This window comes from Salvia splendens, chromosome 9 (assembly GCF_004379255.2).
Source record: "Salvia splendens isolate huo1 chromosome 9, SspV2, whole genome shotgun sequence".
NCBI lineage: Eukaryota > Viridiplantae > Streptophyta > Magnoliopsida > Lamiales > Lamiaceae > Salvia > Salvia splendens.
Genome location: NC_056040.1, coordinates 451,521 through 465,765, shown reverse-complemented (window position 1 = coordinate 465,765; position 14,245 = coordinate 451,521). Strand labels below are relative to the sequence as shown.

Below are 14,245 nucleotides of genomic sequence, written 5' to 3'. Positions count from 1 at the left end.
TTTAATGCAGTGACATGAGAAATTTGTCAATTTAATGTTGCATGTACAATCTTGCAAGCCATCTAAATCAATTATAGTAAGTCAGTAACAAATTTCTATGATATGAATGATTTTAACTTGAATTAGAATATAATTTTTTTTCATATTTAAATTCGATCCTAGCATATTAAATGAAATCTAACATAAATTAAACGATAGTGACTTCCGAAGAGAATAATGCTACGTAAATTAAACGAGATTATTTCCGTAAATTAAACTATCACTATTTATATATTTATTCACATATCCCACAAAAAGATACAGATTCATGAAATCTTAAAAGAAAACCGCATTCCCCACCTCCTTCAAGATCCATCATTCCTCCACCGCATTCGCCCCTCTTAAACCCTAGAATCCACCGCCGGAGCTGCGGATAACTCGTCGGACCTTTCAGAAGTAGACGGAGAAACAACCGACGTCCGGTTTTTCTCTCCGCGCTCTTTGATTCGGATCCGTTTCGCATCCAGGTACGATCCGATCGGTAAATCATTAATGCTGCAATCATTTGTATCCCGCTGTGCCATTAATAGCGCGAATTAATTGCCACTGACGATTCGTGACGTAAACTCTAGTGTTTATCGTGTATTACAATTATTCACTGGCGCGGAACGCTGAATTTTTTTTCATGCGGTTTGCGAATTTTGCTGGCAGTTTTTGGAATTGTCGATCAGTGATGGCAGCGCCAGCGGCGGAGACTTTGGAATTAGTTAGCGCTGAAGTTGTGAGTTCGCTTCTCACTTTCTTCCGTTCAGTGTTAAGGATTTAACTTTTTTTTTCCATTCATATAATTGGAGTTTTGATTGATTTTGTTGGTACGGTAGATCGGGAATGCCTTCGTGAAGCAGTATTATCACATACTGCATCAGTCACCAGAGTTTGTTCACAAGTTTTATCAGGATATCAGTGTTGTTGGTCGCCCTGAGGAGGATGGCTCCATGAGCATCACCACCACTATGGAAGTAATATATATCTCTATCTCTCTCTCTCTCTCTCTCTCTCTCTTTGAATTGATGGTAGGAACTGGTTGGGTTGGGTGTATAAACTATTCTGAATGACAAACGTATCTATTTCCAGTGCCCCTATACTAATGAAGTCTTGTTGAGATTGTAAAATGTTGGTTTTCGAAGTGTTTTTAGCTAATGATGTGATTTTTTGACCATTCAGAACATCAACAAGACAATCATTTCGCTCAACTATGGGGAATTCGTATATGAGATTAAGTCGGTTGATTCACAAGAATCGTTTCATGGTGGAGTTCACGTTCTCGTGACTGGCTATGTAACAGGAAAAGACAACAAAGTCAGCAACTTCGCACAATCTTTCTTCCTTGCCCCACAAGACAAGGGCTATTTTGTTTTGAATGACATGTTCAGATATGTGAATAATGTCGCTGTTACTCCAGTATTGGTCCCTGGTGTTGTGGTGCCTGTTCCTGAAGAGCCAGGTGATTTACTTGTTCAGCTTTTTTGTCGGCTTGTCTTTTTAAACATGTTTGTGATTATATATTTCCTGTTTTCTGTCAGTAGTTCTCATCCCAGTTCAGGAGAACCATGTTTCTGAGCTGAGCACGCAATCTGTAGAAGAAGCTGTTTCTGGAGAAGTGTACAACCCACCGGAGAATGGGGACGTGCCAGTTACCGAAGAAGAAAAAGAGGAAGTTCCTGTGCCAGAGGTGGTTGATGAGGCATGGGGTAATGCACAAACGGTGGTTGAGGCCCCTGCCAAAATTGACGAAGCACCAAAGAAGTCTTATGCTTCTATTGTAAGTGTTGACTATTAGCAGTTCCAAGAATTAAATCAGCTGATGTTTTCCTTCCTTTTTGGTTGCTCGCAATTCTTATATCTTCATACCTTGTATAATCTTTTGTGATCTGACCCTGATTCATCTTGTTTACTCTTGTTCTTTCCCATTGCTTGCCATTTGGTAGAAGAATAACATGAGAGTTTTAATGTTTCCTATTAGCCAATCTTTTACCTCTTCCGGCTTATAATTTCAGGTGATGCATCTCAAGGAAACTGCTGCAACTTTCTCGCGACCTCCTGCAGCAGCCCGAAAAGCTCCACCAAAGAGCTTGGACCAAGTGAAGCCTACACCTATTTCGACACCTGAAAATCCAATATCCAATTTGGATTCTTTTGATCACGAACATAACCAAGAGGGTGAAGACTTGTTTTAGGCCGCATTCCTTGCATCTTCGGTTGTATCACCTTTCTAGAATGTACACAAACTTACATGATTTTCTTATATATGCAGCTGATGGGTTCTCCATATACATTAAGGGCCTTCCCATGAATGCTACTGAAGCTTTACTTGGTGACATATTCACCAAATTTGGGACCATAGCAAATAATGGAATTCAAGTTCGAAGCAACAAAGTATGTTCTAATATACTAGTAAATTTTATTAACTGATGATGGATAAATAATGTATATTGCTATTTACTACTCTGTATTTCTTATATTTACACCATTAGACACAACTTGTAATTGCATGTTTGCTGCAGCAACAAGGATTTTGTTTTGGCTTTGTGGAATTTGAGGAAGCAACTTCCATGCAAAAGGCCATTGAGGTATGTTGAGTTCTATGCTATGGTGCAAGATAAGATAAACCAAAAATGTTTGAATGTTACATAGTTTTTCCATCTAAGTATCTTTTTGGATGTAAAAATGAGTTTGGTTGAGGGGGTTAATAGCTATCTGATTTAAATTTGTTAGTGGTGGTTAACGATAAACGGTCAATCGTTAACTTTGATTCGGGATCACATGTAGCATATACATAAATGACAATGATTTCTGTTGTATCCTTGCTCCCGAAACTCTAATTTTATGGACCCCACCAATCTCCCCTATTTATATCAGTGAACATCAGGAAAAGAGGAAGGGGCTCGGGTACTGAGGACTGAGATCATGTTGGCTAATTTTTCAAATTAAATTTCCTATCTGGCTGCAGCCTTTTATCCATTCCAAATTGAATCTGATTCTTGGGTTATTTTTGTTGTTCTGCATTGATCATACTATCTTTGCATCATAGGCTTCTCCAGTAACAATTGGCGGACGCCAAACCATTGTTGAGGAAAAGAGGTCTACGAATTCTCGTGGTAAGTGGATTATTGATGGTTTGCCTAATGTGATACTACTAGTTACTCTCTTGTCTTTCTTTCTGTCGAAGATGTGTATTTATCTTGTACTTTCATCGAGCTGGTGCTAGTTCAACGTCAAACGTGTAGAATGATTATGAACATTCGTATCTGATAATTGCTTATCTTTGTGACGGTTTGCATTCTCTGACACAGGAAGTAACAGGGGAAGGTTCCAATCGGCAAGGGGATCTGGGTTCAGAAACGAGGGAGTTAGAGGACGAGGAGGCTATGGTGGCGGTAGGGGCAATAACAGGGGTGATTTCAACGGCAGGAGTGAGTTTGGCAGCAGGGGTGGAAACCGGGGAGGATCCGCTAACCGCGATGCATATCAAAGGGGCGAAAGCATCAATAGCTACGGAGGAGGCCGTTCCAACCGAGCTGCTGGGATATCCAACGGCAACACAAAGAACATGGCCCCTCATGTCTCCGCTACTGCTTGAAGAGTCGTAGCACCAAGTTAGGTTCTGTTATTCCCTCATTCTTCTTCATCCGGTTTCAAGTTGCAGTCGTAGCTCCACGGAAACACGAGCAACCGAGTAGTATTCATCGTCTCTTCTTACTGTGTTGTTAGACGAGATTGGGTAGGTATTTTGTCTTAGTTTCTTTACATAATACATACTTTCCACGGGCCAAGGAAAAGGAATTTAGTTCTTCAACATATTCTGTGTCTATGGTTATTTTAAGTATTCATTTTCAGCAGTTTTTTCTGTTATGATGTCCAATGAGTAACTATTTTAGCTATTAATTTAATTGTAGACACCACCACCAGGTTATTTTAAGTCCTAAATCGTTTATAATCCTTCCATTCCATCAATGAAAATTTGTCTTTTTTTTTCTTTTCATTTAGTTAAGTCTATCGAAACTTGTCTGAGTTTTGGCAGGCACTACTGTTGTTGATCTTGGCTTGGCCTGACTCGGGTGCTGGTAAAGGTTGATCTTTTACCAGTGTTTGTCGGGCTTGGATACTGGTCGGTGGTGAACGCTCGCCTGTACTGAGATGCCATTGAAGTGATAATTTGTTGGGGAAAAAATTTTAAAATGTCTTTTTAATATTATTCATTTCATTCTCTTATTTGAAAGATTTGGGGAAGGGGGAGCCGGAGCAACCACAGGTTGTATTAGTGTAACTGTATGTGATCATTAATCATTATACACATGATACCTATATGAAATTCAGAGTTAAGATGATCATATTCTACTAGAAGTGAAATAGAGTTATACTCATTAAAAAAAAAAGATCAAAGTGAGAATACATTCATTAGAAAAACAGCAGCCAACATCCACCACATACGATGATGGGGTAGGTCATGCACCTACCCCATCATCCTATAAAAATTTCAATGGTAACCACCGCGCTGGAAATGGGAGCATGTAGCTAGTAAGGGATGATCCAAGGTATTTGGCTGAAAAGGTTTCCTGGCAAAACCTTCGGATTGTGAATCCCCTATTGATGGGTGTGAAACTGAGCTGCAGTCGAAAGAAGAAAATGAGCTCAGGTGAACTCCATGCAAAACTTCCATAGCCCGGTGAAACTGAGTGTTTACCTGAAAGATAATGATAGGGAGGAGGGGACTGATGGGGGAATGAAGCTGTGATCGGAAGGAAACAGCGACCAGAGAACTGCATAATCGGGGATCAACCATGGTCCTCTCGTTTGAACAGTAATAGTTGAGGGAACAGGAAGATAGGGAAGTACCTGATTGCTGTGAATGATCTTGGAAACTAGAGCAGAACATTAGGTCCTGCATTGAAAATGTCAGATTTTTTAAATGGAAAGGTGATCTTCCCTCTACATCATGCAAGAGAGAGAACATACCTCTTCAATATCTTGACTTTTCTTCACTTTCTCTACAAGAAATAAAATTCAACCATCAAATAACAGTGAAGTTCCCACAACTGATGCCCATAGCCCAACATACCAAAAAATGAAATATTTACAGATGGATATTGTAGCACATGTCCTTTCTTAAAATATTTGGATCTTCTTACCTAAGTTTGCAGCACTGGGATTAACTGCCAATGTTAAGCCAAGAAAACAATCATCTGCTGCAGCGCCAAAGTTCCAGAGGTTCAGTTCGAGGTTTGGTTCGGGTCCTATACATAAGGTGAGGTGAAAGTCAGAATGGGACATGGATTTTCACTGCATATGAAGCATGGTTGAAACCAACTATACTTACCCAGATTCAATTTAAGGGCATCTACAGGTGCACGCGGGATTTGCATGGTAACCTAATCAATGGCAGACATTAAGCATACCTATGTGTGGAAACAATCATAATGTGAAGATTCGTCTTACATGGAAAAAGGGATGCTCCAAGCATTGATCTGCAGTTGGCCTCCTTAACGGATCCCATGAACAGAGTTTCTGAGAGAGGATAGTATCAGCATAATTATGCTTGGTCTCATTAAATGATGATAAATTATATGCAGAATGTTAAACTCCATTTGTCCCAAGTTAGTTGAGGCATTTTTTAACACGGAACTTAAGAAATTAATGTTTATAGGTTAAAGTGGAGAGAGGATAAAGTAAGAAAGAGCATAAGTTATGAGAGAAAAGGAGATAGAATAAAGTTTTTTTTACCAAAAAGGGAAAAACTCAACTACCTTGGAACGGAGGGAATACTGAGTAAAGGTACCTTGATCAAGTCTATGGCTTCCAAACTTGCATTTGGAACAATATCAGAGAAATCGGTGGGCATAACCTATCAATGAAATTGAAACCAAAGTAAGTAAAAAGGCCAACATAAGTCTGAAAAAGAAGAAAAGCACAAAGAAGGCAGGATAACATGTACTAGGACAACATCAGATGACTTTAATGGAGTTTGGAGAAACTCACTTCTGAATAAGAGATATCCACTAATCGAGAAATGTTTGTAGCCTGAGGAAAGGCTCTCCAATCTGGTGCCCCAAGCACACAGCAAATTTTGTATAGTTGGTCAATTTCACTGATCACAAACAGAGCATGATTAACAGGCTACAATGGAGAGAGCTCTGCTATTTTTTAGCTTGCCTTTGTTGATTTCAAGAGACATAGTAACCAAATACTAAGAACAATAATTATTTAAAAAAGATACTTAAAAGTAGTAAATTCGGTTTCAGCCGGTTGCATAAAACCAAGAGAAAGAAAAACATATATTGTCGGTGGAAACATATAAGATTAGGAATAAATTATCTTGTCACCTTTCCCCCGGAAAAATAGGGTGCAAAGTGAAAAGCTCGGAAAGTATTGCACCAACAGCCCACATATCTGTGAGGATTAAGTGAAATCCATGTGTTATCTATCCAAACTAGAAAAGGCAAATAACAAATATATTCATAGACAAATATCTGAACCAGAATTCAACATAATTCAGAATACCAAATCTGCGTCTTGTTGCACATAGGTGGAATGAACACTCAATGCAAACAAGATCATAGCTAAATATTATAGTTTATAAAGAGAGCAAAACAAAAAGGAAGACAGACTAAATTTTGGTCATGAGCGTGACCAAAGTTTTATTCAAAACAGATTTTGCATACCAATGGCAGGAGTATATGATGAAGATTGCAGCAATACCTCCGGAGCTCGATACCTTTAGCAAAACAGGATATAAAGAACCCATTAGACAACTATTAACCACAAATATAGTCAGAAAAGGGTCTACTTTTGTTGGTGAACATTATTCACCAGCGAGTGGAAACATAGTCAGTAAAAGGAGGTGACGATGACAGTTCTCTAGCCAATCCAAAGTCAGCAATCTTTATTATGTTATTTGTCACCAACAAGTTCTCTGCAGTTTGCAAGAATCAGCTAAAAAACTTGATTTTATTAGTCCAACAAAGATATATCTTCAGAAGAACACTATTATGTAATTTGTACCAGGTTTCAGATCCCGATGAACATATCCATGTTTATGCACATGAGCAAGCCCTTGAAGCAATTGAGCCATTAAGCCTCTAATCTCATCCTCCCGGAGAGATTTTCGCTGATCTTTCATTATTTCGTATAAGTTGTGTTCCTGGAATATAAAAAACCTCTATCATGTGACAGTCTATTTGGTCTGAGTTGCACTATATGTATGTAAGATAATGAAATATGAGAACGTAACAGTTAGCAAAACCTTAAAAGCAATGAAATGATACCATATACTCAAATATGAAGAAAAGCTCATTGTTTTCTTGAACAACCTCCAACAACTTGATAATATTAGGATGGTTTAATTTCCGCAGAGACTGTTCAGAAAGAAAAGTTAGTATCCCCAATTAGAGTAATGGTTCTTGGAATTTATAAGCAATAAAAGCACCAACTAATGGACTCACAAACCTTAACTTCCCGTAGATTTACACATTCTTCCCAGTAATTGAACTTTCTCTTCATTTTCTTGACTGCAACCTGCAATAACAACAACATTATAAACATGTGCATCTTGAATTCAACAGTTCTACAATAGCTGGAACTATCCACATACAGAAAGGAACATAATTTAAAAATTCCCTTACAATCTTGGATGTTTCCATATATATTGCTTTATATACAATTCCAGAAGTTCCATCACCAAGCTCTGTCAAAATTTTATATCTGGAACAGTAATGCAGAGGGAAATCATGGAATGGGTCTGGCAGTGTCTCTTATGAAATATCACATGCATATTTCTATTTACTTAAAGAGGAGTACCTTTCCATTTTGATTTACAAAATCTGAGGAGAAAATTTAGTTCAATGGACGTCCACCCTCTTAAAAGAGGTTTCAACACTGTCCAGACTGTGCTCTTCAATTACGTGACCTGAGCACTCATTTTCGCTAATGCTCACCAAGTAATACAGTATGTAGTGAAGTACTGGTTTTTTGTAGTAAGAATCATAGATTATTAACCAAAATAGTGTCTGCATGCTTATGTGCAGCCTCTAGTAGCTGCAATCAGTGGTTGTCATCCAACAGTAGCCACTTTGACCAAGCACGCATTCACTTCAAAGACTTCAGCTGAGGAAGCCCAGGGATATGCACAACCATCAGCACAGAACTTTTGTAATTCCATCCATTTGCCAAAAATCGACAGAAACAACAAGCAAATGAACTGAACCACCGTTACAAGTTGACATTCAGAAAAGGTACAAAAAAGTACTAGTACAAAACAATAGCAATCGTGTGGAATAAACGCAGTGATTATTCCTACTTCCTAGTCCTCAGAAATTTCAGCTTTACTGAATGTCCCATACATACAAGTATCAGAAGCAAATCATCACCTATAATCAAAATACAGCAACTAAACACGGAACAAATTACAAGTTCTAATAGAGAATCGACAACAACAGTAATTACTGCTGAGAAATCAAATAAACAGCTAGCGCCTGCATGAATCTTACATCAGCCAATGTAACACGATTAACGACTCAATTCAAAAATGGATCACACAATCTAATGATCCATTAACCAGCTCATATTCAAAATTTTATCATCATATAGTAATAAAATAAGTAAAAAATAAATTATACACTTCGCCAATCATTAAGTAGCTGAATTACAAGCTTAGGATCGAACCTTGATCAACTCACCCAGAAAAAAAGGGGAAAATAGAAGAAAAGGAATAAGAGGTGCATATTTTTCAATAATTTGCGCACTGCAACTTCAGTTTCACTGAAAATTCAGAATCGAAACATATACAAGTATATACGGCTCTTCAGCATCAATAACGCTCCTCAAAACATAAAATTCGAAATCTTACCTCGATTAATTGACCTCATATAGAACAGCATGCCATGAGTAGAAACGAAGAAAGATCTACCGAATAAAAAAACTTAGTACGCAGTGAAAGAGAGAGAGAGGGTATCGAATTGCAGAATCCATAAAAGAAAACAAACAGAAGGCGAAATATAGAAATGAAACAGATAACTCTAAATATTTCAAAATACAGAAAAAATCGTTTAATCAAATTATTTAAAACGTGGAATTGGCATTTTGCTGATTGCCGATATTGCCCTTGCTTTTATTACTAATATAGTAGTAGTACGAATTACGAACCTTTCAAATAAGAATATCTTTTATTTAAAGTTTGATAGGACTATTGATGAGGAAAAGAGGATTCCAAGATATTGTCATGCTTCTCGCCAATCACGCGTTTGAAACAATTCACAATTAATTCTTATTGTAATACTAAAAAATATTTACGGTATCCGCAATGGGTGTCTCGGACGCGCTATTGTCTGCTACTGTGGGTGTGCGGACGATGCCCGATGCATCGTCCGCCCACTGTGGGCGACGCAGACGATGGCGCGGACGATGCAACACGTTTTTGTTTTTTTTTTAATTCGAATTTTTTTATATATAAATACCCCCTACCCCGGCGTCACTTGCCTACGCGGAGTTGGCAGCGGCCGCCAACCGGAGGACGTTGTTGGACACGCACAATGCCTTCATGTAGTGTCAGGACCCGGCCAAAGCTGAATACCTCTAGGGGATGATCGATGAACTGCGTCGCAAGTTGGGACTTTTGTAGAGTAGTCAACTTTTTTTTCATTTCTAACTCGTGTAACTTTTTTTAATCAATGTAGGATTTGCCGTTTTTAATTAATCGTTGTGTTTTTTAATTATTTTGCATTGAGATATTTGAAAATATTTAAATTAATTAACAAAACAATAGTGAAATCTATAGAGTGGCTTATAAGGCGTCCCACTGCAGGTGGAAGGATATGAGGATAAAATGATGATATGGCGGTGCATAAGGCGCCCCATTGCCATTGCTAATGCCCAATTCTCTAGACTCCAAAAACCAAAACCAACAAAATTAAACCATTCTTTTTCTTTTTATTAATATTACGTAGTAATTTTTTGTTTCAATAAATTTGGGCCAAATCAACCTATCCCACAAATCTCTAATACTACCTCCATTCAAAAAAAAATGTCGCTAGTGAACGAGATGAATTTTCCCACCCTACATTTGTTTAAACCAAACTACTGTACTAAAGAATTGGCCTCTCCTTCAACCCAATTTGTCCAATCAAATCCAAAATCTGAAGAGAATAACAAAACTCATCTCCTCCCTTCATCAAGAAACCAATATATGGCAAGATCACTCTCTCATCCTTAACACCAGCATCCCTCACAAGTTCATACACCAGAGTTTCAGCTTCTTGAGTCCTCCCCTCCCTCCGAAGCCCGAGGATCACAGAGCCGTATGATCCAAGAGACGGGGCGTGGCGATAGGCAACGAGCCTCCTGATCCACGCAAGAGCAAGACCATACTCATCGCGTATGCACAAGGACGTGATCACGCTATCGCAAGCATCGCTGCTGAGGGTGAGGCCTGAGCTCGCCATTTGTTGGATGAGAGCACCGGCTTCTGATATTCGCCCCGCTCTGCTCAGGCCTGTGATGAGGAAGGCATACACGTCACAAGGGTCGCCACCGCACTCTGTGACCCTGCGCAGGAGCTCCAACGCGTGGTTGATTCCGATTTTCATAAACAGCAAGTGGGTGGAGCTATCGTCGGAATCTGCAGTTTCAATATCAAGAATCCCAGAAAGCAACGCGGTGTATGTTTGGCTGTTTGGTCGAAGGCCCGCCTTGAACATTGTACGAAAAAGTTCAAAAGCGCGGTCCAAACAGCCAACTGCAACGTATGACTTGATCAGCAGAGCATATGTAATCGCATTTGGTGAAACTGCAGCCCTAAACATTTCAACCAAAAGATCCTCCGCGTCCTCCAGTTTTCGACTCTGGCAAAGGCCGTTGATGGCTATAGTGTACGTGTAGACATTCGGAGGACAGCCAGCCTCCTTCATGAGCTCCAGCATTCTCAAGGCAGCCGCCATGTCACCTGCTCGACACAACCCATCAGCCAATAACGTGTAAGTAATGACAGAAGGAGCCAAACCATGCTTCAACATCTTCCCCAACACAACATTTCCTCGAACTAGCTCAACTTCCTTGCTAAGAACATCAAGAAGTATGTTGAAAGCATGAGGGCTTGTCAAACACCGATCCTCAACCATTCGTTCCAGGAGCATAAGCGCGTATCTATCCCTCCCCGTCTTGCAGTAGCCTTGGATGAGTGCAGTTAAGGCCACCTCATCAACAGGAAGACCCTTCTTCACAACGAGTCCTATAAAAACACATGCTTGCTCAGGTCTCCCCATCTTGCAGAGGCTGTCCACAAATGCAGTATAAGAAAACTGATCAGGTTCAACCCCAGATGAGCTCATGGCACACAAAACCTTGAGAGCCATACTCAGCTGACCCGCCTTACAAAACCCGGAAATGAGAATGTTGAAGGTTACTTCATTTGGAAAGAGGCCATTGTCTATAGCCTTTCTCAACAAAGCCACTGCCTTGTGAGATTTCCCAATGTTACACAACCCTTCCATGAGCTCATTATACGTCCGTATATTAGGCTTGCAATGCCTTCTCTCCATCAACCCGAGCAGCTCGAAAGCAGAAACCACAAGCCCCTCCTTACAATAGCAATTGATCAGCACATTGTAAGTCACGATGTTAGGGCTCAATCCATCCCTCAGCATCTTCCTAAACATCCCATTCGCCTCCTCGATTCTTCCCTCTCTACACAGCATATCCACAAGCACTGTATACGTGTAAACATTAGGCTTGCACCCTTCCCCCGCCATCTCATCCATCAAACCAAACGCTCGATCCATCAATCCTTGATCACACATAGCTTTGATCAACACAGTATACGTACACGCACTAGATCTATACCCCTTCTCACTCATCTCCTCTCTCAATCCACACGCCTCTTCCAACCTCCCTACTTCACACAGACCGTGCACAAGGATCGTATACGTCACACTGTTAACACCACAACCGCCCTCTCCCGACATTACATCAAACACCTCCAATGCTTCATCAACTTCCCGAGCTCTGCAATTACCCAAAACTAGAGATGTGCAGAGATGAACATCCAACGCGAACCCGAGTTTCAAAACTGTGGAAACAAACATCTCAGCAGCCTGCACAAACCCATTCTTACACAGAGCATTCACAAGCATCCTATAATCAATTTCACCCAAAACAAAACCATCCTCCAACATTCTATTAAACACCGAAAACGCAATCAAACCCAAATCCAACTTAGCTAAATACATCAAAAGCACACTGTAACAAGGATAATTGACCCGAAACCCAATTTTCCCCATTTCTTCAATACCATAAGTTACCTTCAAAATGTCTTCTTTCGAAGTGCAACACTCTTTAATTAAGAAAATCAACACCTTATGCGTAACCTCCCACAGATTATCAGACGCCAGCATATGCAGCAGCTGAATTCTGCTGTCTAAATCGTAGCAATACGTCGATTTTTTGCATACCCATTTGAAGAAAGTGAGACAGAGTGGGACATCTCCGCTTTGCGAGGCTATGATTCTGGAAACTGATTTGGGGCTCAAGTGGGAAACTAGGGTTTCTAAGCGAGGGTTGCTCTGCCATTTGGGCTTCTTGATCAGAGCTGAGACGTCGGAAAAGGCGTCGTCGGCTGAAAATGGAGGAGGGGGAGATTGAATAGCGCGAAAATGGGGTTTATGAGAGAGGGATTGTGCTCTGAAAGCGCGAAGAAACATGCATGAGCGGGAAGAGTGTGGTTTTGGCGAGTAGCAGTGTGTGCGTGGCGGAGGAGGAGGAGGAGAAATGAGGCGTCTATGAGCATCTAATAGGTCAGCTATAGGCTCCCCGCATCATTACTAAAAACTCTTCCTACCATAGCAATAGGCTAGCCACAATAAACAAAATTATAAAAAATAAATAATTAACAATCACACAAAATACAGAATTAAATTTACGACACAGATAAGAGAAAATTCAATAATAATAGTAAAATTAAAAAAAAGTACATTAATTAAAAAAAATTACATTAATAAAAAAAATCTAACGACGTGCAGTCCTCCGCGCCAACAACTCTTCAATTAAATCCTTTTGGAGTCGAATATGAGCATCCACTTGGCGCATGTCGGCATGTGCCTTGAGGCGGTCGACTTCATCGTGAGGTACCCCCTTCGTACGTTGGGGGCGGCCACGCCGTGGCTTGGGCCGGCTTCATTAGTATCGTCATTGGCCCAACTAGTCAGTTGTACACCTTCATTTTCGACAATCATGTTGTGCAGGATAATACAGGCGTACATTATATCAGTAATGCAGCCGACATGCCACAAACGCGTTGGACCCCTAATTGCCGTCCATCGAGACTAGAGCACACCAAATGCGCGCTCCACGTCCTTGCGCGCCGACTCCTGCCGTTCTGCAAAGTAGGTCTTCCTCTCTTCTGATGCGCATCTGATCGTCTTCACAAAGACGGGCTACCTAGGGTATATCTCATCCGCCAAGTAGTAGCCCATATCATGCTGGTTCCCGTTGGCGATAAAACTGATGGTCGGACCGACACCCTGGCACTACTCGTTGAAAAGGGGCGACGAGTTGAGGACGTTGAGGTCGTTGTTCGACCCGGCAACCCCAAATAGGCATGCCAAATCTACAGCCGGTAATCAGCTACGGCCTCGAGGATCATCGTGGGATTCTTTCCCTTGTAGCCGGTCGTGCCAGGCAGCGGGGTAGTTCTTCCACTCCCAATGCATACAATCTATGCTGCCCAACATCCCGGGGAACCCATGCTTCTCCCCGTGCATCTACATTAGATCCTGGCACTCTTCAGGGGTAGGGCTTCGAAGATACTGATCACGAAATATTTCAATGACGCCCTGACAAAAATACTTCAGACAATCCAGGGCAGTCGTCTCACCGATGTGGAGGTACTCGTCCCACATGTCTGTCGCGCCTCTGTAGGCCAACTGCCTGATTGCCGCAGTGCACTTTTGTATAGGTGTGTGGCCGGGTCTGCCAGCCGCATCGTACCTGAACCGGAAACACAAATATCGACGCTCCGAAGTATCAACGATACGCATAAACACTACCTTACGCATCCTAAAACGCCGCCTGAAAAGAGGCATCCCAAACCGCGGCTCCTCCGCAAAGTAGTCTTCATATAGCCGCTGATGTGCAGCTATGTGATCTCGATCAATCACTGCTCGTCGGTGGACAACGGGTGGAGGTCGAGGTACCGCCGGCTGCAAGACCCTTTGTATCAACC

At 40.9% G+C, this 14,245-nt stretch overlaps 3 protein-coding genes across 8 annotated transcripts; 1 reads left to right on the top strand and 2 right to left on the bottom strand.

Moving 5' to 3' along the window:
• Positions 1 to 280: 280 nt before the first annotated feature.
• Positions 281 to 3,837, top strand: LOC121749744 (nuclear transport factor 2-like). Of its 2 annotated transcripts, none has more exons than XM_042144366.1 (10): positions 281 to 506; positions 691 to 760; positions 861 to 998; positions 1,204 to 1,483; positions 1,563 to 1,801; positions 2,037 to 2,199; positions 2,294 to 2,415; positions 2,544 to 2,609; positions 3,071 to 3,137; positions 3,333 to 3,837. In XM_042144366.1, the coding sequence occupies exons 2-10, from the start codon at positions 713 to 715 to the stop codon at positions 3,617 to 3,619; spliced, it is 1,410 nt and encodes a 469-aa protein (XP_042000300.1). In that variant the 5' UTR covers positions 281 to 506; positions 691 to 712; the 3' UTR covers positions 3,620 to 3,837. The 2 variants fall into 2 exon arrangements, with proteins under 2 accessions (XP_042000300.1, XP_042000301.1); XM_042144367.1 differs by having other exon boundaries at positions 282 to 506; positions 1,566 to 1,801.
• A 541-nt stretch (positions 3,838 to 4,378) lies between these two features.
• LOC121747886 (serine/threonine-protein kinase MHK-like) lies at positions 4,379 to 9,063 on the bottom strand. Of its 5 annotated transcripts, none has more exons than XM_042142030.1 (18): positions 8,882 to 9,063; positions 7,834 to 8,233; positions 7,659 to 7,737; positions 7,483 to 7,551; positions 7,302 to 7,391; positions 7,039 to 7,177; positions 6,847 to 6,949; positions 6,699 to 6,751; positions 6,360 to 6,426; positions 6,016 to 6,124; positions 5,816 to 5,881; positions 5,476 to 5,544; positions 5,357 to 5,408; positions 5,169 to 5,273; positions 4,996 to 5,027; positions 4,876 to 4,921; positions 4,724 to 4,799; positions 4,379 to 4,641 (listed from the first exon to the last, which is right to left on the bottom strand). In XM_042142030.1, the coding sequence occupies exons 2-18, from the start codon at positions 7,839 to 7,841 to the stop codon at positions 4,506 to 4,508; spliced, it is 1,299 nt and encodes a 432-aa protein (XP_041997964.1). In that variant the 5' UTR covers positions 7,842 to 8,233; positions 8,882 to 9,063; the 3' UTR covers positions 4,379 to 4,505. The 5 variants fall into 5 exon arrangements, with proteins under 5 accessions (XP_041997964.1, XP_041997966.1, XP_041997965.1 ...); XM_042142032.1 differs by having other exon boundaries at positions 7,834 to 8,179; XM_042142031.1 differs by having other exon boundaries at positions 7,834 to 8,139.
• Positions 9,064 to 9,957: 894 nt separating this feature from the next.
• LOC121748919 (pentatricopeptide repeat-containing protein At3g07290, mitochondrial-like) lies at positions 9,958 to 12,801 on the bottom strand. Its single transcript, XM_042143494.1, has 2 exons — positions 12,327 to 12,801; positions 9,958 to 12,119 (listed from the first exon to the last, which is right to left on the bottom strand). The coding sequence occupies exons 1-2, from the start codon at positions 12,723 to 12,725 to the stop codon at positions 10,116 to 10,118; spliced, it is 2,403 nt and encodes an 800-aa protein (XP_041999428.1). The 5' UTR covers positions 12,726 to 12,801; the 3' UTR covers positions 9,958 to 10,115.
• Between the last annotated feature and the right edge of the window lie 1,444 nt (positions 12,802 to 14,245).

Bases quoted from the DNA above. Each gene is read 5' to 3' on its own strand.
- LOC121749744 (XM_042144366.1), top strand. From the start codon at position 713: ATGGCAGCGCCAGCGGCGGAGACTTTGGAATTAGTTAGCGCTGAAGTT. The intron at 761-860 runs GTGAGTTCGCTT...TTGGTACGGTAG, and splicing joins AATTAGTTAGCGCTGAAGTT to ATCGGGAATGCCTTCGTGAA. The intron at 1,484-1,562 runs GTGATTTACTTG...GTTTTCTGTCAG, and splicing joins GCCTGTTCCTGAAGAGCCAG to TAGTTCTCATCCCAGTTCAG.
- LOC121747886 (XM_042142029.1), bottom strand. The intron at 6,950-7,038 runs GTACAAATTACA...TGCAAACTGCAG, and splicing joins TCATCGGGATCTGAAACCTG to AGAACTTGTTGGTGACAAAT. The intron at 6,752-6,846 runs GTGAATAATGTT...GTTTTGCTAAAG, and splicing joins GACTATGTTTCCACTCGCTG to GTATCGAGCTCCGGAGGTAT.
- LOC121748919 (XM_042143494.1), bottom strand. From the start codon at position 12,725: ATGTTTCTTCGCGCTTTCAGAGCACAATCCCTCTCTCATAAACCCCAT. The intron at 12,120-12,326 runs GTAACTTATGGT...GGGTTTGTGCAG, and splicing joins CGAAAGAAGACATTTTGAAG to GCTGCTGAGATGTTTGTTTC.